Source organism: Diaphorina citri, unplaced genomic scaffold, assembly GCF_000475195.1.
Source record: "Diaphorina citri unplaced genomic scaffold, Diaci psyllid genome assembly version 1.1 scaffold1590, whole genome shotgun sequence".
NCBI lineage: Eukaryota > Metazoa > Arthropoda > Insecta > Hemiptera > Psyllidae > Diaphorina > Diaphorina citri.
In genome coordinates, this window is record NW_007379016.1 from 43,657 (window position 1) to 57,110 (window position 13,454).

A 13,454-nucleotide genomic window follows, 5' to 3' on the forward strand; every position below is an offset into this window, starting at 1 on the left:
GTTTTCAATCGAACCAATTTTGTCAATCATGAGATAGCTTGGTAATCAGGAGGTTGCAGGTTCAAAAGTTCAAATTCTAGTCAAGGCACCACAGTTTCAAATTAAAGGGGATTCGACCTGCGATAAACAGAACGACTTAGAGTATGTACCTATGTAAAATTCCATGCCTTGACTGGGATAAACCCACGCCCCCCTTGTTTGCCAGGCGAGCGCGTTGTGACCACTATGCCACCGAGGCTGATCAGCAGGAGATTGGTCGCAATGTTTTGAGGGTGTGTACGTGTTCTGTATACCTACTAGGTAACTACCTATGTCAACTATTTGAAATTTAAACATTTTGTGAAGAAGGAAAGAAGGAAATTTTTCAAAGATAGATAAGTTATGTAAGATGGTATTAGGCGCAGAGGATGTGAGGTTATGAATCACCACCGGTATTTCTGGCTATACGTGACTCTAATGATTATTGATCAATGAGCAACCGAGCAGGTAGGTACCATCCTACCATTAGTTTCATTATGAGGGGCAACCCTAGCGAATATAATTACAAAACCTTAGCCTTCGGCGAGGAATACAAATTATTATGTATCAGTAACAGGTTTTAGAAAACTTCTTCATAGGTATGGACTCAAGGGACTCACAAAGTCTACAAACATTCAAAACCTCCTTGATGGTAAAATATTCGTACCTTTAAGGCTCACAGTGAAAGAAAAGATTAGTGGTTGTGTGGAAGAGCTCCTCCAGGAAAACTCTGCCACTTGTAAGAAAGGCAGAAAGAAGGAAAAATCCTTTCAGCCAGCAGCTAGTTACCTGCAGTGATACACCAAATATCGGTGGATCACTGAAGCAACGTTGTGCGTGGTTGCTATCAGGCGGGTGTGGAAGAGCTCGTCCAGGAGAACTCTGCCACTTGTAAGAAAGGCAGAAAGAAGGAAAAATCCTTTCGGCCAGCAGCTAGTTACCTGCAGTGATCCACCAAATATCGGTGGATCACTGAAGCAACGTTGTGCGTGGTTGCTATCAGGCGGGGTGACCACCTGGGACAAGAGCTGCACCGGACAATGGCAGGTCGAAATAACTATTTGGAATCAAAGCGAGGATAAATACATGAGTTATTTTTATTGATTCATGGAGTTGAACCCTGGGCTTTCGTTCTGTGTGTCCAGTGGACACTGTCCACTGTTCCAACACCTTATGAACGGTTTTACGGTTCTTTAAGGACGGGATGTGCTTGTGACTTGATAATAATTATCTATTACTTTCTATTTTTAAGCACTATTGTTCTATTAAATACCTAAATAATTGCTTTAAAAACCCTGAAGAAGATAAAAAATATCGCAATATTTTTCGCAAACCAAAACCAACATCAAAATAAATTCCACTATCGATCATCTAATAACTAAAGTAATAATTCTGTTGCTGCATATTTTAAAGAAAATTACAAAAAAAAAAACACAAAAATTTACAATTAATCAAGCGATGTTTTAAATTAAATAAATCACAAAAAATGAAGACACAAAACGAGAATGACAGTAAAAAATTATCTAATAACTAAAGTAATAATTCTGTTGCTGCATATTTTCTTCAAGAAAATTACAAAAAAAGCACAAAAATTTACAATTAATCAAGCGATGTTTTAAATTAAATAAATCACAAAAAATGAAGACACAAAACGAGAATGACAGTAAAAAATCACACACACCGACAAATCAAGTAATATTATTATTGAACTTGATTACTTGATACTCGGATCGCGGGGGATAGGTAACTGAAGTGACTATTATAGAAGCAAGTGGTTCTGTATAGCCCGACAAATCAAGTAGGTAATATTATTGAACTTGATTACTTGATACTCGGATCGCGGGGGATAGGTAACTGAAGTGACTATTATAGAAGCAAGTGGTTCTGTATAGCCTGCAGTGATACCTCCTTAACATAACGGAGCTTACTGGGGGGACTTGCTATTACGCCAAGGCAAGGGAGTCCAGTTTTTTTGATGACTTGCGAGATGCGATGGTTTGCCAGGACGGTATTGAACTGCACTGATGAATCCGGTACCTATTGTTTTTCTGTACGACTTGAACGAGGAAGATGTAATCAATTAGAATCATTATCATGATTGATATTGATAATTAGCAATTCAGCACCCTGTAATTATAACGCTGATATAAGTAGGTACATAACGAACAATGAAATTAACAGTCTAAGTAGGTGTACCTCCATACCTGACCAACGATCAGTTCTTTTGCCTCCTTGCAGTGTGGCCCCACCGACTCAACTGCGAAACGATGTACTTTACTTTAAAATAAAAATGATGTAATTGTAGCTACCTTATACCTTAGTCCTATATCAATTCCATCTCATTCTCTCATTTTGTCTCCTTAACATACTCTTTCGTTTTGTTTCCTATTAGTTTTCATGGATAACCCCAACCTTGTAGCAAGGCTTATTTGAGGCAAGGCTTCCTCTCTATTTGAAAATCACAATCCCTATTACATCTGTAATCGACTCTTTGGTTTTGTTTCCTAGTAGTTTTCGTGGATAACCCCAACCTTGTAGCAAGGCTTATTTGAGGCAAGGCTTCCTCTCTATTTGGTTTTGTTTCCTAGTAGTTTTCGTGGATAACCCCAACCTTGTAGCAAGGCTTATTTGAGGCAAGGCTTCCTCTCTATTTGAAAATCACAATCCCTATTACATCTGTAATCGATCTCACCAATACGACCACGTAATAGTCAGATACAAAAGGAAATCGAAATTAAAAGTGATTGAGTTGTTTATTATGCAAAACGTCCGTATATGGTCGGGGTGCCTAGATATCTACCGACAAAACACCCTGTTGAGTGTCTAGGGTGGGGTGATAGGGAATTCGATGTGTAAGTCTTATTAGAGTTACTAAAACCCTGTGTAATAAAATACTCGGGGTGGTTTAAAAATTTTGCTTGCTTGTATGGCCATATTAACTAGCGCTGTCAAATTTTGACTTGGCGGGGCGGAGCGCTACCGAGCTCGTTAATATTTATGGGAAGCCTCCTTTTCCACCCATATTGAACTGGTTGATTTCGCAAATTCCCTTTTTCGTTGTTTTCTCAGTTCCTTTTCTCAAAAAAAAAAAAATCTAGGTTTTTTTTGTACCAATTAAGAGCTCATGTTGTCTTCAAGATACCGTCTTTAATTTTCCACTTCTAGGTCTATTCCAATAGTAATACCGTTGATATTGAAAAAGCTCAGTTTGTTCTGAATTTTTGCCCACGAGTCTATCTATAGTAGACCTCGGTCCTACATCAATCTAGAGTTTTGCCTGTCAGCTAAGGCACCTTGTATATTGAATACTGACGCTGATGTAAAGTTAGATTGATGAAAAATGTCTTTGTTTTAACCCGTTCCGTAGCTTGCATTACTTTACGCGTTTACGCCATGTCAAGTTATTTGAGGAAGTTTTAGGAGAGGACATACTTGGTCAACAGTCGAGTTTGATGAAAGCTTCTGAAATTTAATGTAGTTGAAGAAAGTGAAACCCTCCCTCCAAAGGAAGACAAAGTGGATGTCACTGCTGTGAACTACATACCAAATTTCAAGTCTCTAGCTCTTACCGTTCTCGAGATATTTTGTTTACAGACAGACAGACACACGGACCAATAGCTGAAACTTTGGATTTAGGCTCTAGGGACCTCAAAACTTGTTTTGGCACTAAAATCTGACCATCGAAAATTTGACCCGATTACATTACTTTCCTTCCTATAGGATAAGGAAAGTAAAAAGGAAGAAAATCCATACCTTGTATTTATTTACATACATATAGTTATATGTAGATAGGGCATGGCTTAATCAAGGTTTCCATGCCTGGCCCTGGTGTAATTCTTGTAGTCTTCGTATCTCTAATCTCCTCCATCATTTCCTTTCTTTGAGCAGCTTCCGCTCTTTTATCCCTCCTCTCCTTCTTCTTATCCTTCAGATCATCTTCTCTTTTCTCTCTTCCTTTGTTCTTGATTTTTTATCATTTCTCTCCTTTGTCTTGGTGTTCAAGTTCATTGTGATGGGTTTTCAGCAGTAGTTTTGTTGTTGAGCTACGATAGGTCTCCAACGCTCCACCCACCGTTTGTGGTAGTACACCTATTGTAAACAAAACCATTTTGTCCGTTCGTGGTACTAGTTTCTATTAAACTATTTTTTGTGAATTATTCTATGGTTCTTGAATTTCAATGCTAGTTATTTGTGTGTGTCGGTGTCATTTTTATTTGAATCTCAGTTTAATAACTCAGAATAATATCAATAACTCAGAACGATTTAAGAAAATAAAAATAAAAGGCGTGAGACGTATAGGTTCCATTTGAAATGAAATAAAAAGTTAATCAACATCTTGGAATTTGGAATGCAACAAAAATGGGTATGAAGGATTACTGTCATGGATTGGAGACCTAAATTTATTTACCGGAATGCAACAAAAATGGGTATGAAGGATTTTACTGTCATGGATTGGAGACCTAATTTACTGATATCTAACAATTTACTTACCTACTTACAATACTTTTAGTTCTCTTAGTTCTGTACCGTAATGTGCATATTTCGCATATAGCCTATGTATGACTATATTTACTATTACAGTCCTGCTTATATTACAGTTCCTCCTAGGACAGGGTTTTCCAACTTCCATGTGTATGCGGGCCACATGCTACATTGGGAGGAACTTCGCGGGCCACACACACAGGGGAGCAGGCCCGTATCCAGGATTTTCTTAAAAGAGGGGTGGATGCTCCACATTTTCGGAGTGGACGCTCCACCCGAAAAGCTTCGCGGGCCATAAAAATGGTCTGGCGGGCCAAATGTGGCCCGCGGGGCGCTAGTTGGAAATCGCTGTCCTAGGAATACGAGCACTAGGCCTCCATTCTCGATTTCTAGACACCAAATATTTCCGAGTCAAGTCACGTCAAATTATGTTAGTTTTTATTATGCCCTCCCTCATGCTTCGTTAATGCGCTCCAGACCCTTACTTGACTTTCTGTTGGATTTATGATGGTGAGACTCGAAGAGCGTCTTTATGGAATTAATTTTGTCTCCTGAGTTTAGGCTCGGTTTTTGTTGGACTTCGTTGTAAGCGCTAGGTCGCGGGTTCAATTCCCGCCCGGGGTGAACTTTGTCGTAAATTAGGTAAGTTTCGTTCTCGGAATGGCTGGTTTTCTCATATACGTATACCTACTGTCCTTCCTCCTCTTTTCGATTTCCAGACAAAATTGATTTTTCCTTCTAATACCCCCGATAAATGGCCTTTGGTATCAGAGGTTCTTGTAATTTAATGCAGAATGTCATCTTTCATTTTTACTACCCAATATCAACCAAGATCTCATTGAGTTATTTCTCATCTTCTTTTTTAAAATAACCCCATCTCATCTTTTCTTGAAGAGAGGTTTATTTTAGTCGAGGTTCTTGTAATTTAATGCAGAATGTCATCTTTCATTTTTTTTTACTACCCAATACCCAATAGAGTTCAACCAAGATCTCATTGAGTTATTTCTCATCTTCTTCTTTAAAATAACCCCATCTCATCTTTTCTTGAAGAGAGGTTTATTTTAGTCCCCCAAGTCTTGAAAATTATGAAGCTGTTGTTCAATTTCTCTGGTCCAGTAATTTCTTCCCTATTCTTTCATTCAGATTTATGTAGATTTATTACATCACTTACATCTTCTTGGTCCTCGAATTCTTCAGCATGCCTCACTAAACATTTCTTTGTTCCTTCAAGGAGTTCTTGGACATGACGAATCTTGAGATTCTTTGTAGGTGCTCTCTAAAAACTCTACAGAACCTCTACATATTTCGAAGTTTTCAAATAAATCCCTAATTAGTCCAACATTCGTCGGGTTTTACTTTGGTTTGCTATCTTTCTGGTAACAGTATTCATTTCAAGATATTGAAAATTTCAGCATTTTTTCGCGCCACAGTAAACAAAGTTAAACGTTAAATAAGGTCCTTTTCTAACCCTCTCATGTAAGACATTGACCATTGCCTCAATTTTATAACAGTGGAAGCAAATCATTATTGTCCATAACTCCATACTAGCACACTCTTGCCCGCACTTACTCGTTTGTAAACATTCAGTAATAAAAAATAGTATAGTACATATGTGCCGATGTGTTCTCATACGTACAGTGCTCCGTCAAATTAGAAACTACTTGATAGATCGACTTCTTTTTCTTCGGACTGACACAGGATAGAAAGCCGAAAGCCAGCCGTTCCGAGAAGGAACATTATCTGTTGACGGTAAAGTTCACCTCAGACGGGAATCGAACCCGCAAACTAGCACTTACAAGGCAGTTGATTTATCCTCCAAGCTAACTGGGCAGGTAGCATCAATCCGAATCGTTATTCGCAATACAGAAGTTCCTCGCAAAACCTCCTCGTATAAAAACTTACACTCGTATTTATGAACAAGAATGATCGTTCTTAGATCAGTCTCAAGTCAAAATTGACCAATCAAATGCCTTGAGGCCAGTTAATTTTGACTGAAGGAAAAAAGTGATGCTTTCGGATTTTGGGAGTTGTGGAACAAAATTCTTGATTTCAAGGGAAAGCTTTTACAAAAAATATTTTAGTAGGTACCTATTAGAAGTTTCTAACTTCTGGAACTAACTTCTGGAATCTACTTATACTTATGTAGTCATAGTTCCTTTGTTAGCTATCAGTTTAGCATGCCTCACTAGTATGTCTCTATTGCTGATTTGACTCTAATTAGCAAGTCCTTATTGATTTGACTCCTATAGATTTGACTAATATGGTATTGGTCTTCCTGTGAGGAAGCTCTTACTCAATCATTAGGGTGATAGGATGTGATTATTAATACTTCACGTTGACTGTGGTTGTGGTAGGAATGTTAATGAACTCATTATTTGCCAGTAGGTAATAGCAAGCAAATAGGCATATCACTAATTGAGTATTGGTCAATTGAGTACAGATGCTCTGATGACCGTCATATTAAAATGTAATGTTAATACTTTATGTTCTTACATTTTTGAGTCACATGCTTGTAAATACATAGTTAATATTGTTTTCTTACAAAGTTCCGTTATGTTCTGCACATATGTATATTTATATGTATATAGTTAACATAATTATGTACAATTACACCGAAACATAACATCCAGTATCTATTTACATTCACACGTTGTCAGATGTTGTCTACATCCTCCAAGTCTATACAGGGTGATCTTTTAAACAGGTTCTCCTTCTTGAATTTACCCCGATGAATGGCCTTTGGTATCAGAGGTTCTTGTAATTCAATGCAGAATGTCATCTTTCATTTTTACTACCCAATAGAGTTCAACCAAGATCTCATTGAGTTATTTCTCATCTTCTTTTTTAAAATAACCCCATCTCATCTTTTCTTGAAGAGAGGTTTATTTTAGTCACCCAAGTTTCGAAAATTATGAAGCTGTTGTTCAATTTCTCTGGTCCGGTAATTTCTTCCCTATTCTTTCATTCAGATTTATGTATGTAGATTTATTACATCACTTACATCTTCTTGGTCCTCCAATTCTTCAGCATGCCTCACTAAACATTTCTTTGTTCCTTCAAGGAGTTCTTGGACATGACGAATCTTGAGATTCTTTGTAGGTGCTCTCTAAAAACTGTACAGAACCTCTACATATTTTGAAGTTTTTAAATAAATCCCTAATTAGTCCAACATTCGTCGGGTTTTACTTTGGTTTGCTATCTTTCTGGTAACAGTATTCATTTCAAGATATTGAATAATTATTTTGACTGAAGGAAAAAGTGATGCTTTCGGATTTTGGGAGTTGTGGAACAAAATTCTTGATTTTAAGGGAAAGCTTTTACAAATATTTTAGTTAGGTATTAGAAGTTTCTAACTTCTGGAATCTACTTATACTTAATGTAGTCATAGTTCCTTTGTTAGCTATCAGTTTAGCATGCCTCACTATAGTATGTCTCTATTGCTGATTTGACTCTAATTAGCAAGTCCTTATTGATTTGACTCCTATAGATTTGACTAATATGGTATTGGTCTTATGGCCATTTCTCGTCTCGTCATGCATCACTATAGCGAGAAAGAGTTTTTAGGATTCTAAAGCCTAGTACCCACCAGCAACGTAAATAATAGAACATGTTTGTAATATCAGGAGTATTAGAGTCCGGTTCTTTTGGTTCATCCTGTATGTTTAACATCCACATGGGTGATAATGTTACATCAGGAATGTTAATGAACTCATTATTTGCCAGTAGGTAATAGCAAGCAAATAGGCATATCACTAATTGAGTATTGGTCAATTGATTTGTTCTTAGAGGCGATTATATTCTATGGTGAATCAATCAATATTTGCTTCACTTTTAATGTTAACACTTTGTCACATTCTTTAAGTTGCCTCCAGTCAAATTTTATCGTTTCTTTGTTTCCTTATCCGTATGAAGTTTACAGCAAGTATAGATAACGTTCCAAAGCGTACTAGTATTTTTCTCATCATTTTCACGGAGAGAGAAAAAGGACGGGATAGAAAGCCGAAAGCCAGCCGTTCCGAGAAGGAACATTATCTGTTGACGGTAAAGTTCGCCTTGTTTCTGTGTTACCTTATCCGTATGAAGTTTACAGCAAGTAGATAACGTTCTAAAGCGTACTAGTATTTTTCTCATCATATTCACGGAGAGAGAAAAAGGACGGGATAGAAAGCCGAAAGCCAGCCGTTCCGAGAAGGAACATTATCTGTTGACGGTAAAGTTCGCCTCAGACGGGAATCGAACCCGCAAACTAGCACTTACAAGGCAGTTGATTTATCCTCCAAGCTAACCAGGTTGGTAGCATCAATCCGAATTGTTATTCGCAATACAGAAGTTCCTCGCAAAACCTCTCCGTATAAAAACTTAAATGTGGCAGGTGTAAAAATCTCAGTACCAGACGTTCAGGAGATCCGGAAACCCGGAGTAAAGGGAGAACTCTCGTAATCTCGTTGAAATTTCCTAATTGTTTCGTGTTATCACTAATATTTCCTTTAAAAAAATGTGAGGCCTCTATTTTTTATAACTTAATTTCCGTGTATTGAAATTTCCGGGAGTCAAATCCTGTTGAGGGGGAAGGAAAAATAACCAGACGTTCAGGAGATCCGGAAACCCGCGGAGTAAAGGGAGAACTCTCGTAATCTCGTTGAAATTTCCTAATTGTTTCGTGTTATCACTAATATTTCCTGTAAAAAATGTGAGGCCTCTATTTTTTATAACTTAATTTCCGTGTATTGAAATTTCCGGGAGTCAAATCCTGTTGAGGGGGAAGGGAAAAAATAAAATAATATCAAATTAATATAATGTACGTAAGTATACAGTATACATTATACAGAGTAACTGATTACTGATTATACTATTAGAGAATGATATCCTATTTAAAGTAGTAATAATACAAATCCACCAGCCAAGTGCTCAAAATAATTCTCACATTTTTATGATATGATGAATCCAATCCGGTGATAGCACGTTGAAAACACCAGTTGCCAAATGATCACTGATGGTAAGAAACGTTATGCGTGGTTGGTATTCGGATGGGTGGACTATCTGGACAATCGCGTGAACAGATCACTGAAGTTCTGCAAAGTTGCGCGTCGGCAATTGGGTGTTGTTGGCTTTTCTTGGCGCTATATTTTTTTTTAGATGGGAGTTTCACCGCCGCGCGCCGTTCCTATTTTGTAACAATGAAACAACTACGGTACTACATCATCAGACTCGTGTTGTCTGTATCGTAGCGATGAATCCAATCCGGTGATAGCACGTTGAAAACACCAGTTGCCAAATGATCACTCATGGTAAGAAACGTTACGCGAGGTTGGTATTCGGGTGACTATCTGGACAATCGCGTGAACAGATCACTGAAGTTCAGCAAAGTTGCGTGTCGGCAATTGGGTGTTGTTGGCTTTTCCTGGCCCTATATTTTTTTTTTAGATGGGTGTGTCACCGCCGCGCGCCGTTCCTATTTTGTAACAATGAAACAACTACGGTACTACATCATCAGACTCGTGTTGTCTGTATCGTAGCATGCCCATACCGTAGTAGGTATGCCTCTCGTCTTCTTTTCTTCCAAAATAAATTCCAAGTTTTCAATCGAATCATAATCGGTGCTCTTGGATACTGCCCGTTCACTTCAGGATTCTCACTAAGTACCTACGTACTTAGTACTAAGGTCATTCTTGCCCCTCTCTCTCCCCCCTACTTCTCCTACTCGTGTTGGACTTGGCAGAATGGACATATGACTTGGCCTAGAACTAGAACCTAATCCTCACTTGCACATAGCCCTACATTGCCTGTGCCGAATAGGTGTGAATTCACACTACAAGCTTGCACCGAAACCGGTTGCTGATTGAAAGAAGCGAGTTGCAAGTTTTAAAATTTAATTATATTATTTTTTCCTTTACTTGTCTTGGTGACGTAGCACTCGTCTGTCAAACAGGAAGGCGCGGGTTCAAGCCCAGCTGGGGCATATGATTTTATCCTCACTTATTTAAAAAATTGACCCTGTCTGGCTGGAGGACTTTAAACAGGGTAGGGAGGATACGAGGATACCAGTCTTAAGTTTCCCTTGCTAAAGAAATAGCCAAGGTTGAGTGCGAAGGACATCCCCTTGTAAAATTTGTAAAGCCAAAACCCAATGTCAGCCCAAAGTAATCACCCTAGGGCTGATTAGGACACTGACAAAAAACACCAACCCTGACTGAACATGGGAAAATGTGAAGAAAAAGGAGTTCATCTGACTGTTTGTTTTACCATAACTCTAGATAGGTTTGTCCAATTTTGATACAATATGGGAAAAATGTTTCATAAACTAAAGCAATTTGCCAATTAGATCTTGAACCTTATCAGACCTCTGGGATTTGGGAGGCTTTTTTTAATGAGTTCTACAATTCATTGAACTGCTAATAACTTGTATTTGAGATCATGATGGGTACATGCAGGGCTGTATTTAAGGCCCCCTTGGGCCTGCCCCTCCTTAATCTTCATATTTCTCCCTTACTGTAGGCCAGATTCCAAGAATTTGGAGCATCCATCCCCCCTTGGTACATCACTATTTGGACTTTTGGGTCCCCTGGACAAAATCCTGGCTACGTGCATGAGTACATGACTGTTGTAACCAAGTAAACCAAGGCAGTAAAAATTGCTAAAACTTCTTCAACAGATAATGAAAATAAATGGGCATTGGACTTTTGGGTCCCCTGGACAAAATCCTGGCTACATGCATGAGTACATGACTGTTGTAACCAAGTAAACCAAGGCAGTAAAAATTGCTAAAACTTCTTCAACAGATAATGAAAATAAATGGGCTTTTTTTCCTTTTAGTAGATCAAACAGGCATTTTGGGGGTGCACTCATCTTCAAAAGACTGAGGAGCTAGTAAAAATCTTAGCAAAAAGGTTAGAAAATTAATTTAAATACCTATAAAGTCAGTAGTTTAAGTGCTACCTCTTACATATATGAGGGGGAATAAAAAATCCTCTTACCTTATTCTTTGAACTTCCATTCTTGACGGCACATAGGACATTGGTGATGAACTTGCTGTGAGTTAAGCCATTTCATAATACAGTGAATGTGGAAGCAATGAGAACATTGACCCCACACAAGGGGACAATCATCACCGGGGAGTTTACAGTCCGAACAGCAGCCTTCAAAAGCAATACGACAGATGCCACAGGTATCATCATTGGCAACCCATCTCCATGTGGCAACCCCAGTCCAACCTAAGACACAATAGACACTGGGTTAACTAATAAACCAGGAAGGGGGTTTAATTTGACTTGAAGATGTAAAAATGAAACAAAAAGAAGAGAGTATTTTAATACATATAGAAAAGAATAAATCCAGATGCCCATTTTTTTTTTTTTTTTTTTTTTTTTTATTAAAAAAAAAAAAACTTTTAAAAAAAAATCTGTTTTTGGGGTTGTTTGTTTTTTTTTACTAAAGAAATGAAGCTTTCAAAAAAATTCCTGATTTGGGTAGTTTGGTTTCTTGGTTGTACGAAGGTGGGGATTGAAATCGGGACCTTCTGCATGGCAAGCCAATGCGTTCTTTACCACTGGGCTACATACAGTATTACATTACTTTCCTTCCTGTACACAAGGAAAGTATAAATTAAATGTCATACTGGTCTGTATTTTCCAAGTGGTCAGAAGAGGGAAGTCATTTGTAGAATAGGCCACTGCAAATATCACTGCAATTTACATAGAGTTCAGCAATATTGTTGCTGTTAAAAAGTGAAGCAAAAAAATTACTGATTGTCGTAACTATTCAGAAGCCACAACAATGAAAAAGAAAGGTCTTGACCGGGGGATTGTTTCTGAGCAAATGTATCTATCTGTCTTTGACTTTAATATTGTTGCTGTTAAAAAGTGAAGCAAAAAAATTACTGATTGTTGTAACTATTCAGAAGCCACAACAATGAAAAAGAAAGGTCTTGACCGGGGGATTGTTTCTGAGCAAATGTATCTATCTGTCTTTGACTTGACATGGTCATGTCTCTGCTTGAAAATACTAAAACAAGACTTCTGGCTGTGGATGGTTAGATACAGATATGTAGGTGGGTACTTAGTACTTACTTTTGACTTTAACTTTCATTTTTTGAGCAATTGATGGCAAATAACATTTTCCGAATTGTCAAAACTGAATTCACAGGATCTCGTCCCTCTGAATCTGGAGACTAATTTGGCAGTTGTGGTAGCGCTTGAATAATCAACAAATTAACACTTCACTAAATCACTAATATTCAGAGATGATAGAATTAGGAAGCAAATGAAAAGTTGAAAAGGAAAAGCGAAAAGTTTGAGAGAAAATCGAAATTTAAAAATGCAAGTTGCAAGTACCTACAAAAACAAAAAAGTGCATACAAAATGCAATCAACAAAACAAAATAAGCGTATTTTTTTTTTATTCTGATAACATGCATTGATGAAACAAATACGTTTAAAAATAGTTGGGTTGAACGGGGTAGCTTTTGATTTTGCCAGCCTGGTTACCTGGTCTGCCTTGTGAGCGATAGGTCGCGGGTTCGATTCCCACCCTGGTTCGGTCTCAGAAGGACTGTGGCTTTCTCCTATACCCTGTCATCTGTCATTTCTGAACTAGGTAGGTACTTATAAATCTTTTCGTTTTCGAGACGATAAGCTCTCCGTTGCAGGGCCGTATCCAGGATTTTGTCGAAGGGAGAGCGGAGAGTCCAAACCCTAATGGCCTGGGGGGAGGTGGATGCTTCAAATTTTTTCTCTCATTTGATTCCTAACAGAATACGCCTAACTTATAGCTATCATTTTAATCAAAATACGCTTAAATTGTAGTTCCTAATTCTCCCGCATTGAGCTCGAGAGCGCTGCTAGTCTTCTTTGCAAGTGCTGCGCTCTGTAGGCGTAAAGTCAAGTTGTATTGACCGTAGGGGGTGATAAGGGGAATCGGACCTATCTTGAAATCTATTCTATTTTCTATACCTAGGTA

General features: G+C 38.0%; 1 protein-coding gene across 1 annotated transcript in view; it reads right to left on the reverse strand.

Annotated features, from left to right (window-relative positions):
- Window positions 1–12,800, reverse strand: part of LOC108253326 (anaphase-promoting complex subunit 11) — a 20,821-nt gene extending 8,021 nt beyond the window's left edge. Inside the window, exons 1-2 of the mRNA XM_017447092.2 lie at window positions 12,567–12,800; window positions 11,475–11,711 (exon numbers count right to left, since the gene is read on the reverse strand). Of these exons, the coding sequence (XP_017302581.1) occupies window positions 11,476–11,711; window positions 12,567–12,585 (255 nt within the window). The 5' untranslated portion in view covers window positions 12,586–12,800 and the 3' untranslated portion in view covers window position 11,475. The remainder of the gene's footprint in view (window positions 1–11,474; window positions 11,712–12,566) is intronic.
- Window positions 12,801–13,454: the final 654 nt, after the last annotated feature.